A 20,945-nucleotide genomic window follows, 5' to 3' on the forward strand; every position below is an offset into this window, starting at 1 on the left:
TTAGGCATCTGGAAAACCAATATTATAATGGATCCTCTTTCTAGGATGGGCTGGCATTTGATATAAAAGGCTAACAAAGCATTTTACCTGCACTGATGAGGAGGTTGCAATATCAAGATTGGGAATGCTTACCAGAAAGGTAATTTACATAAGATATGCAAGACAAACTGAACTGTTGAACTACATTAGGGGAAGAATTCTGAAAAGCAAAGTTGCAATAAGGTTACTGCCAGATATAATCTGCTGCACCTGAATAAGAGGATCCACTTCGCAGCCAGCCTCAGCATAGTTCGTAAAACACCTTCCAGCTCCTCCTTTGCCTTGTTTCAGATCCTGTTTCTGCACACAGCCTCAGGTCATAGTTTCTCCCCCCTTTCTGTGCTACCCAAAGTCTTCTGAGGCAACAAATAAAGTGACAAAATACCTTACTAATTTCACTCAATTTGGGCAATTCCTGAGCTAGAATAGTCTGAAACACCACATTAACAACTCAGTAGGACAAAGAAAGTGTTTCATTTGGTATCTTCCAGAATGTGCCTTACCTAGAAAAGAACAGCAGTATCAGTAACTGCAGTCTTTAAGATTGTATGGAGTATATTCCAGAGTGGGATTTCCTTTATATTAGCATTTTCAGTCATGCCCTCTGATACTTGATATTAGTGCAAGCACAGGCAAGGAGGAGAGGAAGGCAGGAAGAGAATAAAATCATAACTCACACATTTCAAAGCCTGTATTACTGAAGATAAAGAATGGAAAACCCAAAATGGTAATGTGTGGGAGAGCCAAAGTTGTTGTGATTGCTTCAAGTATATATCTGTATCAGTTCCTGTGGAGGTATCTGGTAAGAAGTGACCTCCTGGGAGTAGCTGTATTAAAGAATTCCTGAATCACTTTTTGGTGATCTTGGCAGCCACCCAGCCACTGTCTCAAGGTTATAAAGCTTAAAGATTAGCAAATTGTTCATTAGCAAGTAGATCAAAGAAAGGATCTGCAGCTGGTGGCACATGCCTACGTGTTCCCAGGAGCGGGAGACACACTGGTCAGTTGGCAGCATATGGAAATGCACTGTGTGATCCACTAACCCTGGCCTTCAGATGTGCTGAATAATTCCTTTCACTGAGGAAGACAGACAGAAGGCTTTAATCCCACAGCAATAACAGCACAAAGCTCTCATTATAAACCATACAGCTTTTCTGCCGGGGCTGAATGAGATGCTGGCAGAAAACATCACAGCTTTTTAAAAAGTAGATCACCAAGCACATATTAGAGATTAGTTTAGGTGGCCCACTTTATTTATGGAAAGAATGTTTGAACTACCAAGGCTCAGGATCAAGGATCCTCAAGGATCTTACTTTCTCCCTTGAGAGTACAATGACCACACAGACCATCTTCATAAGGTAGTGCCTTCAGGTTTCCGTACAGCAAGAATTCAAAGAGCTTTCTGAATTTTCCAGAAGAGAAGAACTATTTTCACAACTTGCTTAGGATTAGAATACATGCCTTCCATCCAGGGGGTTGCTGGGGTTCACCCGATATGAGTGCACATAAGCCAGCACTGACTCAAGGGAAGCCACATAAATAGTAGAAGGGAAGACAGCAGAGGTCAAAACAATTTGGGCTCAAGAGAGCAAGTATGTAGAAAACACTTGAGCAGCTTTAAAAGGCTTCACTGGAAAAAAGACATATAGGTATTACAACAGAATGAGCCCATGAAGAGAAAAATTGACATTCTAAGCTCTTCAACATTGAAATAGGCAGTGTGTAAATAGTTATTCTACTGCATTCGTTTTACTCTAACTTAGCCATATGAATAATCTTTTTGATTTTTAAGTCTTTCTGTGAGGTTTCCCACTGTGTAAGTTTCAGACAGATAATGAATTCTGCCAGTGGCACTTAATATTAAGCTGTATGCAATGATGCCATCCAGGTGCAGCCCGCTTTGTGTTTGCCAAATGAATTTGCGTACTTGGCATTAACCAGAATCCTTGAGAACAGCCAGGTACTGAGAGATTATCAGTCCTAGAAACCACAGTCGCTACATGGCTGGTTATTTTGCACACCATCAGGAAGTCTGCAAGGTCATTACTGATACCAGAAGGTGAAAACTAGTGCAATAACCTGTGTTGAGGACACTAAGACCTTGATGGCTTAAAGTCAGAGAGGGCATAAGAAGACACTTCCTTTCTAATTTGTTATACAGTGCATTACTGACATTTTTTTCTGTTAGGAGAACTAAAAATCAAAAACAAAGGGAACTCTGCACAACTGTTACTTACACACTAATAAATTCTGCAGCTTCAGAATATCCATCTGCTATTTCAAGTCATATTGGATTTACAATGATTGGGAGAGGTCTAAAGCCTGCTCCAGACATGCTCATGGTCAGTCAGAAAGGGACAAAATGACATCTACTGTGTTTAGGTGAACTACTGCTGTATAGTTTAGTCAAGTTTCCCACTACTGCTGCATTTCATGCCCTCACAGCTTCTTTGACCACCCTGTGCAAGACAGAGTCTGTCACCAGCTTCATCAGGTAAGTAGCAACATGGAACAAATAAAAAAACCCACACAAGTAAGCCTTGAATTCACTCCATAGGAATTCTGTAGTAACAAAGTCTCAGAAAGTAATCTGATTTGACTACAGTTTTTTTCTGTTGTTGTTTTTAAGTATATAGCTGTCCAGTATCTCTTCAGTACCTGTTGCACGCTGGTATCACAGTATCCCACTGATCACCTTTCTTTTAAAGTGTTTCTAAAATATCTACCATGATCTTACCTTTATGTAGGGCTAGATGTCCCATTTCTTAGGCTTATAGAATTGTGTATATTTGTATAGAGCTGTTTTTTCTTTTCTCAACCTCATTCAAGTAACTCTCCACTCTTATTTGACCATTGCCATCCTCTGCCCTGCTCTTCATGACACAATTTCCAGTTTCACACATAGTAGACGTGCTGCCCCAAAGCCAGTGCTCTTCTGCCTCTTAACATCCTCTTCAGTTCAAAAGCTATGATGCCAGTTGGTTCAACAATAGATGGACTAGTTCAGGCCAAGTTTCTAATCTCAAGAGAACAATAAATGCCAAGAAGAGTATGGGGTCCTGCTCCCAACCAGCTACAATGTCACAGGTGGTTCTGATTTTTTTATTTTTTTTATTTTAAAGAACAGAACATACACCTGTGTCCATTCTCTTAGGTGGCAAGTCAGCACAGGTACAATTCCGACTTCAGTACAGCAGTGCAGACGAACAGTGTAGAGTTACGCCTCACACTACTGTTCACTGCAAGGATTTTAGAGCATATTTCCTCAGGACCTTCACAGAACATTCCAGAAAGCAGAATCTCAGGCTCTTGTCACACAACTTGCAAGCCTTGGCAGAAGCAGTACTGAGTGTCACATATCAATGCGCACAACCTGCTCATCGCTAGCTCAGAATATGCAACCCCTGGCAGGCAAAGTAAGGATCACAACTGCACCTATCCTTGCAATGGGATCAAAGCCCAGGGAATAACCAAGATAAAGCACACATTTCACACCTTCAATTTCTGAAAAGTCTGTAGGAGGAGAGGAAGTAATCAGTGACACTGTCTTAAACAAAGTCAATTGCCAAAGAATGAACAACAATCTTAAAGGCTCCACAGAGACATAGCATGAAGCTAACAGTCATATACATGCAACAAACCCCACCAGTGCCACTTCTTTGCTCTGTATTGTAAGGAGGAATCAGAAGCCACCACCAGCTTCTTGCTGTTGTATCACATACGCGAGGAAAAAGCCAGAAAATGAAACCCCATATGCTCCCAGCACAAGATCAACACGAGAAAAAAACGGCATCAAAAAATGCTCTTATTTTAGGCCAGTGACCCGTACCAACATATATCTCAATTTTTCTGCTCCCCTTCCCTTGAAAAACTACAGACTGAAGAACTTGAGCTTGATATAGGAAGTTTTTAGTTTTACATTATATAGAATGAAGCTTGAATCCTAGTGTGAAATTGTGCTATTAGAATCGTTTCAGCTTTTGAATAAGGGAAAGTAAATCCAGTTTTGACACTAAGGAAACTTCCATTCACAAGACTGTGGTTATCTTTGTACAAATATAGTTACACTCAAGTCACAAACAGTGCTATAAGCTTCAGCATGATCATGCTTTTTGATTACAACAGAGTTACCAGTGTGATTTCTCAATTCGCATGAGAGGGAAAACCCCCTGAAGGACCATCTGTTCAACCACAAAACTTAGTAATCACTGTTCTCATTTTGGTGACTAAAGCAGCTTTTCTCATTCTCTCCTTTCCTATAGCACACTGTTTGAATGAGGAGGGCACTGCCATTTTATTCTAAAAAAGAAACAGAGGTCAGGAAGACTGGTCATTTTTAGATTTTTATTAAGAGGAGAAAATATATTTTCTATAGCAGGAGTCAAGAGCTAACAGTGGAAAAGCCACAGATGTGATACACAGTCAATCATTAGATATTCTTTATAAATAGATTCTTTGTTTATATTTGGTCCTTTGAAGCAACTTGCAGAAATAATTTAATATTTTTCAGCTTTCCAGAACACCAGTCACACAACAGACATCACCTGGAAGAGAGGGGACAAAAAGCTTCACAAACATGGATTTCCACTGGGTATCAAGGGACAGCGCAGCATCCTCTAGTCAGTGTTGTATACAAACAGCCTGAGTCTGTTCCTAGACAGGCTTCCAGAATTTCTTTCTGAACACCAGGAATATACCATGCAAGATGCACCTTTCCAATCAGGAAAAGAAGATTTTCTTCTCTCTCCTTTGTTTAGCTTTTGTGTTTGAAAACAAACAAACAAACAAACAGATCACTGCCCTAACCATTAAATATCTAAACTGAAGTCAGATTAAACAGTAACAGAGGCAGACCCATCCTTTATTTTTGAAGAGCTGCTCACAAAGACTATACTTCTAGAAGGCTTCACCACCCTCACAAGACCAGCAGTAGTTACTCCAATGCCAATGAGGATTGCTTTCTCTTCCCCCTCCTAAGATGTCTTTGCCATCATTGACAGTACTCTGGGTTTTCTAGCAGTATCCACTCAGATGCCAGGGCACTTCAGAAGCAGAGATCAAGTAATGAGCATGTTCCTGAAGTCTGTACTCACCACATTCACAGTCCTGTTCATCTCACTCATATCTTGAAGCCCAGAGCTCTCATGCACTCTTTATGAGCTTCAATAAGGTGCCCACAGTTTTCTTCACCCTTCTCAATGATGCTGCAAAACAAAAGGATTTCTAGGGTTCAACAACAAAATGTTATTATTAGTCAAAGGAACAGAGCTAACAAGCTGTTGGAGACAATCAAAAGAGCCTATTAGACTCCACAGATCATCTTTTTGCCTATCTTGTCCAGGGCAGCACTGTTTAGGAAAGTAGAATACTGTCTCAAAAAGGTGCACAAGCCTGGAGCAAAGCACTCTTAAAACTCTGATTAGATTCATAAGAGAATTTCCTATAAACAAGCCAGTGTCTATTCTGAGCAAGTCTAGACTGGGATTTGTTATGTAACACAGGACTGTCACCTCACTTCATCCAGCATGCTGATCTTGTCAGCAGCGAGTTTCAAATCATTCTGTAGGTAAGGAACAAGGCTTCTGCAGTAAAAGGCAAACACACAATAGCTTGACCAGTAAGTGAAGTTTTAGTCCAGCTTCAGGTGGTATTCAGGGAATAATCTGAAGCCAAAAATTGTCTAGGTACTGTCAAAAAAAAAAAAAAAAAGAGGGGGGGTTATATCACATCAGGTAATTTTTGATGTTACTCATTTTTCCAAGTGTCTAATACATATTCAAATAGCGGTAGAAGTCTACCATAGCTGGTGTATAGGATATACCACAAAAGCAGTTCAGACTCACTGTTTGATGGCTTGCAGAGCACTTCCTGTCCTCTGCAGTGGGGACTCCATCACACTGCAGTGGGCAGGTCACAGGTTTCATCAACCCTGATCTATCAGGCTAGGCTATTTTCACTCTCAAAAAAAGCTATCAAAGTGTGAACAACTAAAATAACTTTTTTTTTCGTCACTTAAGTCTCATTGTAGTAAGTGTCACCAGAGGTGCTGGCTGCTCAGGGCAACTCAATCTGATCCATGGCTTCCATCCTACCACCCTTTTCTTAGAGGGCCTTGCCTTTTCTATCATGTAATTAGATGTCCACACCTCACCTTGACAAAAATAGAGTACCTGCTATTACGTCACCTACCGGAAAACACTTGTACAACCTGTAAAGTAAAAAAGACAGGCAGTTTGGCCTCTTGACTGAAGTCATTTATTGTCATATACAAAGGACCTCAACTGCAGGGTGCAACTACATGTTGATAGGGCATGTTACACTGACTAAGCCTATAGTTAAAAATACAATGACATATATCATGGCCAATATTTGCATATTTGTGAGAAATGCCAGTCCTCCTGAGATCTAACAAACATGGCATTTTGTTTTCTTTACAGAGTAACAACCCTTACAATCAAATAAATAATAAAATGAGAACATTAGTACCTGCAGATACTCGTTGCTGCAGCCAATCAACAGTATTGAGTAATAATCAACAGGATTTGCAAGCAGCATTAAAAGCTAGTCTCTGGCGCTGTTTTAAGCTAGGATCGTTACATGTTAAACTCTTTATTTTTAATAATCCCTTAAAGACACTTCCTCCTCCTCCCTCCTCGTGCTCCTCCCTACCCCTCTTGGGCGTTTCAGCACCCTCAGCTGGCGGGGGGAGAGGAGGGCTCGCAAACACCACCCCAGCCCCCTGGAGAGGACACAGATCCACAGCGGGTGGCGGCAATCGGAGCCGGGCGGGGAACCCACCGAGAGGGGCCCAGCGCGCAGGCCGGGCGGGGGCGGCGGGCAGGCTAGGGCCCCCGGCAAAGCCGTGCAGGGCGGCGCTGGCTAACCGCACCCCCGGGAGCCCTGAGCAGGAGCCGGCGGCGGCGAGACGGGCCCGGGAAGGGGCGCGGCCGCCCGGCCCGCGCGCGGGGAAGGCAGTTGGGGCGAGGCGGGGCGAGGGCGGCCGCGCCCCGTCGCTCACTCACCAGGCGTCGCGAGCTTTCTTGGTCTCGGGGCAGGCGCAGCAGGGTTTCAGCGGCTTCTTCTCCGCCCGCGGCTCCTCCGCGCCCTGCGAGTCGCAGCTGGCGGCTGCGACCGTCGACATGGCGGGCGGCTCACCCGCAGCCACGGCCTGCGGACAGGACGGGACGGGCCGTCAGCGGGGGGAGGGGGGAACCATCCCCCCACTCCGAGCCACGATGGAACCGCCCGCGCGGGCCAGCCCCGCCCCCCCCCGCGCTCCTCTACCTGCTCCCCGGCACGAAAGCGGCACGGCACCACGACACCCTTCGCGCTACACTTGCTCCTTGCGGAAGCCTTCTGGTTCCGGGTAACGTCCCACTCCCCCTCCCCGCCACCAGCACCCTCGACAGACACCCGCCAGTTTGCGCTTGCGCGCAGAGCCCGCGGCATGCTGGGAGATGTAGTTCTGAATCACTTCCTCCGTCATCCTCCCCGCCTCGCCCCTTCCCGGCAGTACCCGCAAGCGGGGGGGGGCCTCCGCCCTGCGGCTCGTGCGCATGCGTGGGGCCTGTTGTGCCCCTCCCCCCGGGCTGCCGAGTTGCTTCTTCCCCTTCCGCGTTTCCCAGCGCCCTGTCCCGGAGGCAGGTGCCTCCTTGTGGCCTCTGCACGACAAGGACAAGGCCCTGGGGGCCGCTGGGTCACCTTTACCCTGGGGTCACGCTGCCATGAAGGACGGAGGCCGCTGCCCATGTCCTCTGCGTCCGCGGCCCCCGCAGGGTGCTTCCACCAGCACTGCAAGAGAGAGCATCCAGGGGCTGCACCATGCCTTGTGGTGCCCCCAAGTAATGTATCTGTGCACCTCGAAAATTATCTTGCCTTCACATAAAAGTCAAACAGCCTAACCCTTGAAAAAATCATTTTGAGTCATTGTTAGCAACGTTTTATCAGGCAGTAAACAACACTGGATCTTGAAAACAAAAATCAGTGTTGTGCTTTCCATAAGAATCATGCTGGTTCAAAGGCTGTGTTCGTTGTTATCCCAGTACAAGGATAGTTACCATACAAACAGATCCTGATCTTGTGATAATTATCCAACATGCTGTAAGAGTTATTGCCTAGGAATACTCATCCTTAGTATTTACAAGCCAGAAAGAAAGGGGAAGGAGAAGCAAGCAGAAGGATGAAAAATGATTTATCAATTGATAGAAGTGGAAAAGAACTTGTATCTCTCAACTTCAGGGGCCTGTCTCCTATAACATGCTGCCTCTGCTTTTCAGTTTGCTTCTGCCCTCTCCCTGCCATGTATTTGCAGAAAACTCATACTGTCTTGGAATTGGTGCTGTTGTCCTACAGTGCTTTCATCAGCACTCCTTTTGGTCTGGCCTCTGCAGAAACACAAAACAACCCTACTTCTTAAGGGATATTTGTGCTACTCTAGCTCGTACAGTTATTCTGTCCCACATGATCGTTATGTGTCTGGTTTCTCTTTGTGCAATGCTTCCACTTGTTCAGCAGAACGTCACAATGGTATCAAAGCTCCCACTACTGAAAGCTGTTCTGCACCATTCAGCTCTGCTTCATTCACCTGCCATCTGCTGCAATAGTAACAAGAACAAGAATTTAAACAGAAGATTTCAATTCTGATAGAGACAGGCACTAGAATCAAAAAGTTGTAGCCAGTTATCTAATGCCCTTCTTTCTCTCCTATTCAAGCAGTGGAGAAAATATGGTCTCAAGTCATTATAGCAACGGTGCAAAGAAAGCTAGAACTCCATGGGAGGAAAGAGAAGAACATGCAGGTGAGCAGGTTCACATATGCGAATAGCCATCAGGACTGGCAAAATTTAATTTTGCCGTTTATGGCTGAGGGCCAGCCTGGCCTGCTCCTGCCATGGGAAGAATGTGAAAAGCTGCTTTTCCTCCCCTTACCAAGAGCCACCATCCTGCTTATTCTGCCCCATACCGGGCATCAGCAGCCACTCTTGCTTTCCAGAGCTCTGGCATATACAAAATAGTTTGACTATTTTGCCACAGTCAGCTGTCCTAGGCAACTGCCTGCTACACCTGTGGCGGCAGTCAGCCCTGATGATGATGATACCTGCAGATGTATATACTGGCAGACATTGTAGAGCAAAGGAACTCCCTGCACAGGTAACAGTGGGAAGGCTGCATGTCAGCAGATGTGATACTGCTGAGAGCTTGGAGGGGGAAGAGAAGAATATGCCCGCTGGGATGCAGCTGCTATGCTTTTGAATGGGATGTAGCAAGAGTCAAAAAAGAACTGGCAGCTTACAGCATCTAGTAAGATTATCTGTAGTTATAAGAATACCAACAAGAACACTTGGAGGGACAGGAAGCCTAATATTTCAGGACTCTAAATCATTTCTGACTAAAAGGATGAATTTTTCACTTGTTCTTTGGTCTACTATGAAAAGTAGTTAGCAATAGCTACCATAGAACAGGTTACCTGCTCTCAGTCTCAGCAGAACTCAGGAGCAGGGAAATAATCTGCTAGGGTTGTGAACACTCCAGTCAGATAAAAGACTGAAACAAGTCCTGCCTTATAAACATCATGAAATATCAAGCAACCCTTTTTTTTTTTTTTTTCCCAAAAGTCCTCAGCAAGATAGGTAGAATGATTATTTTACTGTCAGCCCTCAACCTTCTGAGAAGCCAGGTCAAAAGTGAGATGATTCTCTCTTGGGAGATTTTGCTCTTATTCTTCTCTGGAGCGCCAAGGTGAATGCCAAGATCACTGACTCTTGCTATCTGAATGAGTAAATGACACATGAGGAATTCTTCTCTGATTCTGTCATTCTTAGAGAGAGAGGAGAAATGTAATTAACTCTTTTCCAGAGGGGCCAAGCTCCTCATTTTCATCACGTGGATACATGAGGCTGTCTCATTTTCAGAGTTGAAACACCGCTGTGGCACTCCTGTCAGTGCAACTCCTTGAAACACAGGCCCTGTGGATCTTGCCTCTGCATTGCCATCCTACCTCTAAACTGGTGCTGTGAAACACTAACTCACCTAATCAAGTTAGTTATCCATCAGTCTCAGATCAGTAGCCTGTCCCCAGCTATTCCTTTTTGTCTGGTAAAACTGTTCAAGTTGATCTATGCCCACATATAACCCTATGTTATTGTGTTAATATTTTAAGCATGTTTTCCTTTCAAACAAACTTGTTTGGCCTTTTCTTCCTAGAGCTTTATCCACTTCTTCAGGGCTTGGAGTTCATGATAGCCACACAAATTCTGAGGGAAAGCCTGTGGTAAAAAAAACCCTCAAAGGGGATTTTCCAAGTCTGCAAGTGAACAGTATCCCACATCTTCTATTTGAAGAAGAGTTTGAATGAGACTGATTTGGCCTGTAGAAACCAGGAAAAGCCCAAACCAAACACACTGTATACTCTTGCTAGAGTTGCAGAATAACAACAGGAGAAGGGAGGTAAAACTTAGTCTTCTGCATTCTCTGCACAAAGGTATAGCCTTTGGAGACTAAGCATCCCTGCAAGCAGCACTCCATTTTAACTCTAGCAGCTTCCCAAATAAATTAAGGAGGAGCACAGTTATTTTTGCCCTGCCTGCATGGTTATGGTTTATAACAGAATCACCATGGAAGAAGGCATCACTTCCTGGGGGGTGGGGGGAAGAGCAGCAGAGGGGAAGGAGAAGGAAGGGAACTGTTGTTAAAGCACAGTCAGGTTAACACACTTTCATATTGATTACGCTTTGGAGTACAGCACGGAGGGGAGATGCACAGCCTTTTTTCTTCTGACATTACATTGTGCATACAGACGTGTCCTTAACTGGGTGCTTCCCCCCCCCCCTTCATCCTCTGCCTGCTGAATCAAAGAGTGTATGTCAGAATGAACATATTCATTTACAAGTCAAAGAGGAATGGTTGAGGGCAGGCTACTGAGTTGAGACTGCTGGAAAATTGTCAGATCCAGCACCCAAGAAAGGAGATACAGTGAAAACATCAGAGACTCTGAAAGAGATAATGAATAAAGAGCATCTCCAGTCTACCACACCACTTAGCAGCCTGGTGCCACATGTGAGAGTACCGGGAATACAGAGAGCACTGCACATTTACAGCCTTGGGTTTAGAGAAGTAGGTTAAGTAGGGGAGAGACTGTCCATGGGGTTATGAATTATTTTACCTGTACAGCCTTTCTTCAGAATTAAACAACATGTAGCAGTGACTCATAATGTGTGAGCATATACTAGCACTGCAGTCTATGCCTTTGGCTTCTTATATCTTCAATGTCAGCACACTTCACAAAAGGCTGAGCATAGTCACCCTCATGAACACATCTCTGAAGCTTCATGGTATCTAAAAAAACCAACTTGACTGTTAGAGGGATTCAAGTGGCTGGACTTTTCAAGGAACCTCAAAAATACATATATGTTCATTGTTACTGTTTTGTAGGGTAAGCTCCTACTGACATCATTTGAAAGGAGTAGTCTGAGGTAATCTGGGTTTTTCCAGATTTCTCACACTTCTGATATACATGCATATATTGGTGAATTTAGCTGTGGAAAATGTGAGTAGTGAAACAGATCTGAAGGTATTTTGGTATCTTCCCCATACTGTCTATTCTTGAAACCACTAACCCTTCACCACCCTAAAAAAAAGAAACCTTTTCATTATTAGTCTAGAGAAATATTTTTGTCTTTGATTTAGTATAAACATGAGACAGCCACTGTCACAGCAGTCCAGTCAACCATACACTGTGTTTGATTGTTGAAAAAGGTGTCTATGTTTTGGTCAGCACTTACATACTCATGCTAAGGAAAAAGGACTCCAGACATCTGTGAGTAAGATGACTGGTCAGGGCCCTGTTGCCTGTTAAATTAACTGCCCAGGTACAAGATAGATAGGTTTTCTCTCTTTGATAAGAGCTGCAGATTTGCAACTGCCAAATACTATCTGCTCAGTAGTGTGACCTGAGAGAGAATGAATGCTGGGATAGGAGGAGCTTTGCTCTAATCTTGTACAACGGAAGAGGCTCTAAGGTGATTAATTATGTCTCCCCAAAGTTTCAAACTCCATCTTCAGGTGAAAGCAAGTGGCTCCCTGAGCTAAAATAACCTCAAAAAATAAAGTGCTAGTCCCTTCTCAGGCTGAAGAGGAAAAGCCCATTGTTTCAGGACAATGGCATGATGTTTATATGTAGGCATTTTGCACCACAGCACTGAATCCTTCTGTCCTGCGAGATCATCAGGGAAGACTGTAAGGAGAGAGGATGTACCTCCTTCAATTCTGGAAAACAAGTCCTTGAAGAAACAATAGTAGAATCAAAATTACTTTTAAAGCATTTCTGCCTGTTTTGAATGCCCTATGAGCTAGTACTACAACCAATCATCTTTTGCCAGAAATACAGCCAAATCTTCAGACTGTCAAAGGCCAGAGATGGAAAGCAGTTTGCAGACTGCAGTCACTTTCCATGTTAGAAACAGAACGGCTATCTCTGTCATTGTGGGACTCGGCCAACAGTGTTGCAGGGATTTGGAAATCTCATGCTGAGACCGGGACTCTGTGGCCAGTCCCTTCACAGTAAAGAAAATGGTAATCCCTGTACAACAACAGGCAGAGCAGAAAACTTTTGTCCCGATCAAAATTTGCAGCAAAACTAATTTCAAGCATTGTCACCATGACTTACTTCAGCTAACAAACCAATATTTTTATAATACAGGTGGGACACTGTTTCCAGTAATGTATGACTTTTCCAGTGAAATCTGGGTGTCTGTGCAGAAAAGAAATGGACATCAGTGCTTCCTTTTGTATAAACTTAGAAGACCTTATGTTTTTCTCACATTTTTCTGCAAATCTCTCTCCACAGATTGTGCTAAGATTATGACTAGCATTGCTTTCCTGTTTTCCTCTTCACTGCCTGCTGAAAGCATATCCAGAGATATTAGTAAAGATTATGAGTTTGCCATGCAACACTGCAAAAGCCAGATCAACAAATTCAGTATGCAATCTCCCTGGTAACATCACAAAAGAAGGAAGCTGGGATTTTGTGCTCAACCCCAAAGTAACTTGCCTGTTCCACATGCATTTGAAGCAAGAACAACTGAGTTTGTGGCAATATGACAGCTTTTTCGCAATGCAGATGTGCAGCAGCTGACATTGGATGTGCATTCCAGGCATGCTGAAGCTTAGTTCAGTGCATGCTGGGGTGGCTGCTCAGCTGGTCCCCTTCTTGGAGGGAATACCCATGCAAATCTGTACATTCTGGGATAGCCCATTGCACAGATTGGTGGGAAGGAAGAGCCAGCTGTTTGCACACAAACAGCTGCATGTTATACTTACACAACAAAAGAACATGGTTGAGGAAGACAAGCGTATGTTGTCTGACAGCCTCTATACTTAGTAATTGATGAAATCCTAACTTGAATTTGGAAAAAGAACATCACTAATCCTCCAAAAGACATGAATCTGCAAAGACCTGTCTATCTACTCTAGTCAGACTCAGGCTTTCAGTTAAAAATCAGGAAGCAAATGCCCAGCAGTTAGAAATCAGAAAACACAAATTCCCAGCTTTCAAAAGAGTTTAGGCATGAACAAGATACACATTAGTCACCCAGAGGGAAGTTTTGCTGTACTCAGATTTCTTTTTTTTTTTTTTTTCCTCTGCTCAGGTTTTGTAATTGCAGAGTTAACCAAGACAGCTGGCTATATAATTCTGCCCAAACAGGAAACCTCTTTTATTCTCACTGCTCATGACTTGAAAGAGTAAGACTTTCAAACTTCTGCATAACTCCTATACAAAGCATCAGAACTGATCTGAATGTGACCCCAAACAGTCAGACAGCTGAGCCACTGTTAATATATAGTACCATGCATAGATGATCTCTGATTAGTCACCACACAGAAAGCAAATGCTGCCCACTGTTTATGCTTATATGTTACAGGAAATCTCTTTCAGAACCCAAGTTCACTTGCCTGTGTATTGAAGAAAAATGACCCACTGTAATTCCATTAAATAGTCCATAATACCAACCTTCAACCTTGATCAATTCTGCTGCAAACCAGGCAGTGCTACTGAACAGCTCTGATGAATGGCATTCACCTGTCTGTCAACTGAGAAGCAGTGATACAGTAGGTCAACTTCCTTTCCACTGCACACATTGCAGTTGCCCTTTTTTCCCCTAAGAGTTGCTGCCATTAACAATTCTATTCTACCTGGTGGTGTGCCATTTTGATGTCAGTGTCTAGCAAATCTGGCTTGTTTCAATCTACTCAAGTCTTTCTTGATCATGTTTTACGAAATGTGAAGCTCCACAATAGCAAATAGTTTAACAATCATGACAAACGGCAGAAGCTAAGTGGAAGCCTGGAAAGAATCATTAGTATGTACAGATAGAAGAGTCATTCCATTTTTGAGATGTTACTGATTGCAGCTGCATTCTTCTATGCACTTAAGTCCCAGCATCTCACACCTTTTAAATATTGCATCCAGACACATGCTGTATAGCTCTGCAAGCTGCTTGTCAAGAGCAGGTATCATTACAAGTCTTCTGCATCCATTTAGACCCTTCATAGCTGTTACTCACTGGCCAAAGTTATAAAATGATGTAGAAAATGCAGACCTCTTAAGCCATTTCTTTCACTTCAGTGGAGAAGCTAGGTTTCAACTTTAAACACTTAAGAGTCTCTTGTACTTGTTTTCTTCTGCTCTTCCTGTCAATCCAGGAGAAGGATTTTTAACAGCGCCTCATGAGCATCATTGCCACTTTCTAAAGTAGACCTTCAGGAACCTAATTCCCACCAAAAATCAACAGCACTTGATTATTAAGTGCCTAAGAGTCAGATTTTAAGAAGCATTGGGGCATCTCTACGTACATGTCAAGCGATTCTCAAAAGAGCCTATCTACATTGTCAGCTGCCTAAATACCATTATGTATTGGAGTACAATTATTTTTGCACAAGTGACATGGGAACAAAAGTCATCTACATGGCAGAAAATTTCATCTAAAGCTTCAGCTCCAGCCCACATCTTAAGTATTTTGCCCTGGTTTTCAATACCAGCATCCCGTGCAGTATTGCCTCCAAGTATTGAGTGCCTATTGGGTGGGTACTTACTCTGCGTAATAAACTAAATTTCACTGAACACATCCTGCCTGGACTGGCACATCCTTAACTCTAACTAATCCGGTACCTCATTTAAAACCCAGAATGGATTCTTGCAAGTCTTATTTTCCAAGGGGGGGGGGACATCCAAAGACTTAATCAGGATCAAAGAGAGGATGTTTCCGGATCAATATGCTAGAGGCTGCATTCCTATCATACTCACACAGTTGGTATGTCAAGACAGTGATGTCCTCTATATCCCGTAGCATGTTCTGTTTATTCTCCATCATTTGCAGTTGTTATACTCGTGACAAAGTTGGTCTTAAAGCAAATGGGATCATACACTTAAAGTTAGCTAGTCCTTTCTTAACAGACTGGATCAGCAGGTCCAAGAAGCAGCCTGCACAGCAGATTTGGCCCAAGAGGAAAATACTAGGCCATCAGAAAAGTAAGAGAGAAACTGTTCAGGCAGTATGTAAACCCCATTGTTGCTTTTGTCTCAATGGACAGATTCTGTGAAATAGCGCTGCTCACACATGAGGAGAAAAAGATCTGGAGGCAGGGCTCTTGCTCTGCTTGGACACAGTTTGGTATATTGGATCTGCAGGCTGTCACAGCTGCCTTCTTATGGACTGTGAAAACAGGGACCCCCAAACCAGGGTGTAACTGGAAAGGCTGTGCGAGTCAGGAGGGTTCAAAGAAGTGAATTTAATGTATTTGGAAACAACACACAAAATCAAATCCCTCACAGCCTGGGCAGAGTGTTTTAAGATACATATACATGCAAAGTGGGAAGGACTATGTAGGTACTCATGAAGAGAGAGGGGAGAGATATGAGAACTTGTAAGACCTGGAGAAAGCCCAGGCTTGGCTATCTTACACAAAGGATATGCTGCTTACACATCCCTCCCCAACCCTTGAAAGGGCTCTGTTCAGCTCCCACCCCATTCCAGGGTATTTCTTCCCATGAGCTGAGTGTCCTGCCACTGCGCTCTCACCCTCATATTTCTGGTGGGCCTTCCCCTGAGTCCTTGGATGTGCAATAGCTCTCAGCCTATCTCAGTCCACTAGATAACAACCGTAAGGATGATCAGCAAAGTTGTTTTTTGGAAAGGTTTAATAGAGAGGATTAAGGTCATGTTGCACTAGCTGTTTGTGGTTTATGGAAGAGTTATGCTGTATTTATAATGACAGGCTGAAATAAGGCTCCATAACACTTCCGTCCAGCTATTTAATTTCCATGAACAAAGTGGCTAAAAAGGTCACTGAAAATGAAGAGTCCCTAGGGCTGCCTATACATCAGGTCTTTGTGCAGACACAAAGACAAACATTCACTCCCTGGAAAAGTTTTGCAACTACTTGGAAGCCAGACTTGACCAGGCACTTCGGCAAACAATAGGAGGAAGAGCAAGGATAGCTGATACGCTGCAGAGGTCAGCAGTATACTTCATTTCATAGTTTTTGACATATCAGACAAATACATACCGCATGTCTCCACATCTGCTGAATTGTTAAGCTACCCTGAACTAATGTGGGGTTTAGTACAAACTATCTATCATGCAGCCAGTAAAAATCTAGCTATTGAATTCCTGAGCTTCTGGGAAAAGGGATCACCTTGAAATCGCTTTTGTTCAAGGTGACAACTTTTGCTGAAGGCGACAACCTCCTCTCTAGGGCCCTTGACATTCTTAGAAAGTCACCACTCTCAGTCATGCTTGACCCCTGCCTAGGCTGGGGAAAGGAAGATCCAGATGGCCTGAGTCAATTGTCCAGGCTAGGCCAGGCCGGTCTTTGCTGGTGACAGTACCCTCCCTGCACCCATGCAGCCTCTTCTCAGGCCCTGTGAGTAAAATAGGGTGATCCAAATTTATCCCATCCAAAGTATTAACAGGCTTCCATCTGTTTTCGGGATTGCCCTTTTAAAGAAAGAACTGTTCTCTTTCAGCCTAGCATGGTGCTGACAGGAAGCTTCTTGCTTCACCAGAGCAAGAACTCAGTGGCACCTGGAATCCTTCTACTAACTCAGATAGCCCCCATCCCTCCTCAGGCTCCTTCCAGTTACAACTGCCTTTTGCTTTCCTTCCCTCCCTCCCTGCACTTCCACTCCCTTTTCCAAGTCAGTGGGTATAATCTCTTCCCCACACTCCTACAGACAGCTTCTAGCAAATGCAGTAGTTGATTATTTTTTTTTTTTTTACTTTTCAAAATACAGAAACTGATGAAAGGGCTGGAGCTGATCCTTCATAAAAAGCAGATATGGCTCCGATCACACCCCAGCTGTATGCACATTCCTCATCCAGGTCTCCAGAAGCAAGGAGTAGTTGGATTGCTCTAAAGACACAAGTTCTTCCCAAGTCATACTAATGCAGAAATATGGTGTGAAATCCTGTCAAGTCACTATAATATTCCCCTTCCATCAAATTGATGTTCCTTGGGCTCTGAGGAGGATTGTTCTCTCACCTCTTGTGCTCTGACTAGCATGTAGCATCTCCTCTACTGATTTGACCATGGAGGAGCAAGGAAGAGAGGGAACCTAAGGTTTAATTTTGAAATGAAACATTTTAACACATTGGAACTTGAAAGCTGCAAGCTAACATGTTGGCATTGACATTTGTTTCTCTGAGTATTGTATGGGAAGGTTGAGAATACTACACAGTCCTAGGAATTCATTAGTTCCCTAAGGAATTTGACCCAAGACCCTCTTACTACTGAGGTAAGACAAGATTCCTGACTTCAGCCCAGCATATCAGCCAAATGTCTGCTTCAGTCTTTCCTTGATCACAGATGAGTTCTGGATCAGATTCTCAAAGTGAAATGAGGTTTAAGAATGCCTAATTACATTGCTGAACTTGGGTTTTTGTCATTAACCTGCCCAAGGGCATGAAAATGTCCTTAATTCCCGCCTTTTCTCCCTCTCCCTCTCTCTCTCTCTCAATTTCTCTCTCTCTCTCTCTTTCTCTCTCTCTCTTTCTCTCTCTCTCTCTTTCTCTCTCTCTTTCTCTCTCTTTCTTTCTCTTCCTCTCTTTCTCTCTCTCTTTCTCTCTCCCTCTTTTTCTCTCTCTCTTTCTCTTTCTTTCTTTCTCTCTCTTTCTCTCTCTTTCTCTCTCTCTCTTTCTCTCTTTCTCTCTTTCTCTCTCTCTTTCTCTCTCTCTTTCTCTCTCTCTCTTTCTCTCGTATGCCTCTCGCACGCACCTCTCTCGCGCACCAATCTCTCGCCTCTCTCTCACACCCATTTCTCTCTCGCGCGCCCCTCTCTTCCACGCACCTCTCACACCTCTCTCACGTGTGACACACTCTTGCACACGCACACCTCACTCTCACCGCTCTCATGCATGCGCCTCTCTCGCGCACGGCTCTCTCTCGCCTCTCTCACCCCTCTCTCGCCCCCCTCTCTCGCCCCTCTCTCTCTCGCCCCCTCTCTAACCTCTCTCTCGCCCCTCTCTCTCTCTCGCCTGTGCCTCTCTCTCTCGCCTGCATCTCACTCTCTCGCCCGCACCTCTCTCTCTCTCTCTCCTGCGCCTCTCTCTCTCTTTCTCGCCCGCCCCTCTCTCTCTCTCTCGCCTGCGCCTCTCTCTCTCTCGCCTGCGCCTCTGTCTCTCTCTCTCGCCTGCGCCTCTCTCTCTCGCCTGTGCCTCTCTCTCTCTCTTGCCTGCGACTCTCTCTCTCTCTCCCCTGCGCCTCTCTCTCTCTCTCACCTGCGCCTCTCTCTCTCTTTCTCGCCCGCCCCTCTCTCTCTCTCTCGCCTGCGCCTCTCTCTCTCTCGCCTGCGCCTCTGTCTCTCTCTCTCGCCTGCGCCTCTCTCTCTCGCCTGTGCCTCTCTCTCTCTCTTGCCTGCGCCTCTCTCTCTCTCTCACCTGCGCCTCTCTCTCTCTCTCACCTGCGCCTCTCTCTCTCTCCCCTGCGCCTCGCTCTCTCTCTCCCCTGTGCCTCTCTCTCTCTCTCTCACCTGCGCCTCTCTCTCTCGCCTGTGCCTCTCTCTCTCTCTTGCCTGCGCCTCTCTCTCTCTCCCCTGCGCCTCTCTCTCTCTCTCCCCTGCGCCTCTCTCCCCCTCTCGCCTGCGCCTCTCTCTCTCCCTCGCCTGCGCCTCTCTCTCTCTCGCCTGTGCCTCTCTCTCTCTCTTGCCTGCGCCTCTCTCTCTCTCTCACCTGCGCCTCTCTCTCTCGCCTGTGCCTCTCTCTCTCTCTTGCCTGTGCCTCTCTCTCTCTCTCTCACCTGCGCCTCTCTCTCTCTCTCACCTGCGCCTCTCTCTCTCTCCCCTGCGCCTCGCTCTCTCTCTCCACTGCGCCTCTCTCTCTCTCTCACCTGCGCCTCTCTCTCTCGCCTGCGCCTCTCTCTCTCTCCCCTGCGCCTCGCTCTCTCTCTCCCCTGCGCCTCTCTCTCTCTCTCTCACATGCACCTCTCTCTCTCCCTCGCCTGCCCCCCTCTCTCCCCCTCTCGCCTGCACCTCTCTCTCTCTCTCGCCTGCGCCTCTTTCTCTCTCACCTGCACCTCTCTCTCTCTCCCCTGCGCCTCTCTCTCTCTCTCACCTGTGCCTCTCTCTCTCTCTCACCTGCGCCTCTCTCTCTCGCCTGTGCCTCTCTCTCTCTTGCCTGCGCCTCTCTCTCTCTCTCCCCTGCGCCTCTCTCCCCCTCTCGCCTGCGCCTCTCTCTCTCCCTCGCCTGCCCCCCTCTCTCCCCCTCTCACCTGCGCCTCTCTCTCTCTCTCGCCTGCGCCTCTCTATCTCTCACCTGCACCTCTCTCTCTCTCCCCTGCGCCTCTCTCTCTCTCTCCCCTGCACCTCTGTCTCTCTCTCACCTGCCCCTCTCTTTCTCGCCTGCATCTCTCTCTCTCGCCTGCGCCTCTCTCTCTCTCTCTCGCCTGCGCCTCTCTCTCTCTCGCCTGTGCCTCTCTCTCTCTCTTGCCTGCGCCTCTCTCTCTCTCTCGCCTGTGCCTCTCTCTCTCTCTTGCCTGCGCCTCTCTCTCTCTCACCTGCGCCTCTCTCTCTCTCTCCCCTGCACCTCTGTCTCTCTCTCACCTGCCCCTCTCTTTCTCGCCTGCATCTCTCTCTCTCGCCTGCGCCTCTCTCTCTCTCTCGCCTGCGCCTCTCTCTCTCTCGCCTGTGCCTCTCTCTCTCTCTTGCCTGCGCCTCTCTCTCTCTCGCCTGTGCCTCTCTCTCTCTCACCTGCACCTCTCTCTCTCTCTCGCCTGTGCCTCTCTCTCTCTCTCACCTGCGCCTCTCTCTCTCTCTCCCCTGCACCTCTGTCTCTCTCTCACCTGCCCCTCTCTTTCTCGCCTGCATCTCTCTCTCTCGCCTGCGCCTCTCTCTCTCTCTCTCGCCTGCGCCTCTCTCTCTCTCGCCTGTGCCTCTCTCTCTCTCTTGCCTGCGCCTCTCTCTCTCTCTCGCCTGTGCCTCTCTCTCTCTCTCCCCTGCGCCTCTCTCTCTCTCACCTGCGCCTCTCTCTCTCTCTCCCCTGCACCTCTGTCTCTCTCTCACCTGCCCCTCTCTTTCTCGCCTGCATCTCTCTCTCTCGCCTGCGCCTCTCTCTCTCTCTCGCCTGCGCCTCTCTCTCTCTCGCCTGTGCCTCTCTCTCTCTCTTGCCTGCGCCTCTCTCTCTCTCGCCTGTGCCTCTCTCTCTCTCACCTGCACCTCTCTCTCTCTCACCTGCGCCTCTCTCTCTCTCTCTCCCCTGCGCCTCTCTCTCTCGCCTGCGCCTCTCTCTCTCTCCCCTGCGCCTCGCTCTCTCTCTCCCCTGCGCCTCTCTCTCTCTCTCTCACATGCGCCTCTCTCTCTCCCTCGCCTGCCCCCCTCTCTCCCCCTCTCGCCTGCACCTCTCTCTCTCTCTCGCCTG

The 20,945-nt window shown here is 46.0% G+C and overlaps 1 protein-coding gene across 5 annotated transcripts; it reads right to left on the minus strand.

Moving 5' to 3' along the window:
* Positions 1–4,369: 4,369 nt before the first annotated feature.
* On the minus strand, positions 4,370–7,558 carry COX17 (cytochrome c oxidase copper chaperone COX17). Of its 5 annotated transcripts, none has more exons than XM_067302226.1 (5): positions 7,324–7,548; positions 7,062–7,207; positions 6,210–6,247; positions 5,133–5,243; positions 4,370–4,583 (listed from the first exon to the last, which is right to left on the minus strand). In XM_067302226.1, exons 1-4 carry the CDS (start codon positions 7,486–7,488, stop codon positions 5,182–5,184), a joined length of 411 nt encoding a protein of 136 aa, XP_067158327.1. In that variant the 5' UTR covers positions 7,489–7,548; the 3' UTR covers positions 4,370–4,583; positions 5,133–5,181. The 5 variants fall into 5 exon arrangements, with proteins under 5 accessions (XP_067158327.1, XP_067158323.1, XP_067158330.1 ...); XM_067302222.1 differs by having other exon boundaries at positions 6,191–6,247; positions 7,324–7,545; XM_067302229.1 differs by lacking the exon at positions 6,210–6,247 and having other exon boundaries at positions 7,324–7,521.
* Positions 7,559–20,945: the final 13,387 nt, after the last annotated feature.

Source organism: Apteryx mantelli, chromosome 1 (genome assembly GCF_036417845.1).
Source record: "Apteryx mantelli isolate bAptMan1 chromosome 1, bAptMan1.hap1, whole genome shotgun sequence".
NCBI lineage: Eukaryota > Metazoa > Chordata > Aves > Apterygiformes > Apterygidae > Apteryx > Apteryx mantelli.

Coding starts and splice junctions, on each gene's coding strand:
- COX17 (XM_067302222.1), bottom strand. CDS start 7,488: ATGCCGCGGGCTCTGCGCGCAAGCGCAAACTGGCGGGTGTCTGTCGAG. Junction 6,248..7,061: donor AAGAAAGCTCGCGACGCCTG/GTGAGTGAGCGA, acceptor TTTACTTTACAG/GTTGTACAAGTGTTTTCCGG. Junction 5,244..6,190: donor GGTACTCTATTTTTGTCAAG/GTGAGGTGTGGA, acceptor TTTGTTTTGCAG/CATCATTGAGAAGGGTGAAG.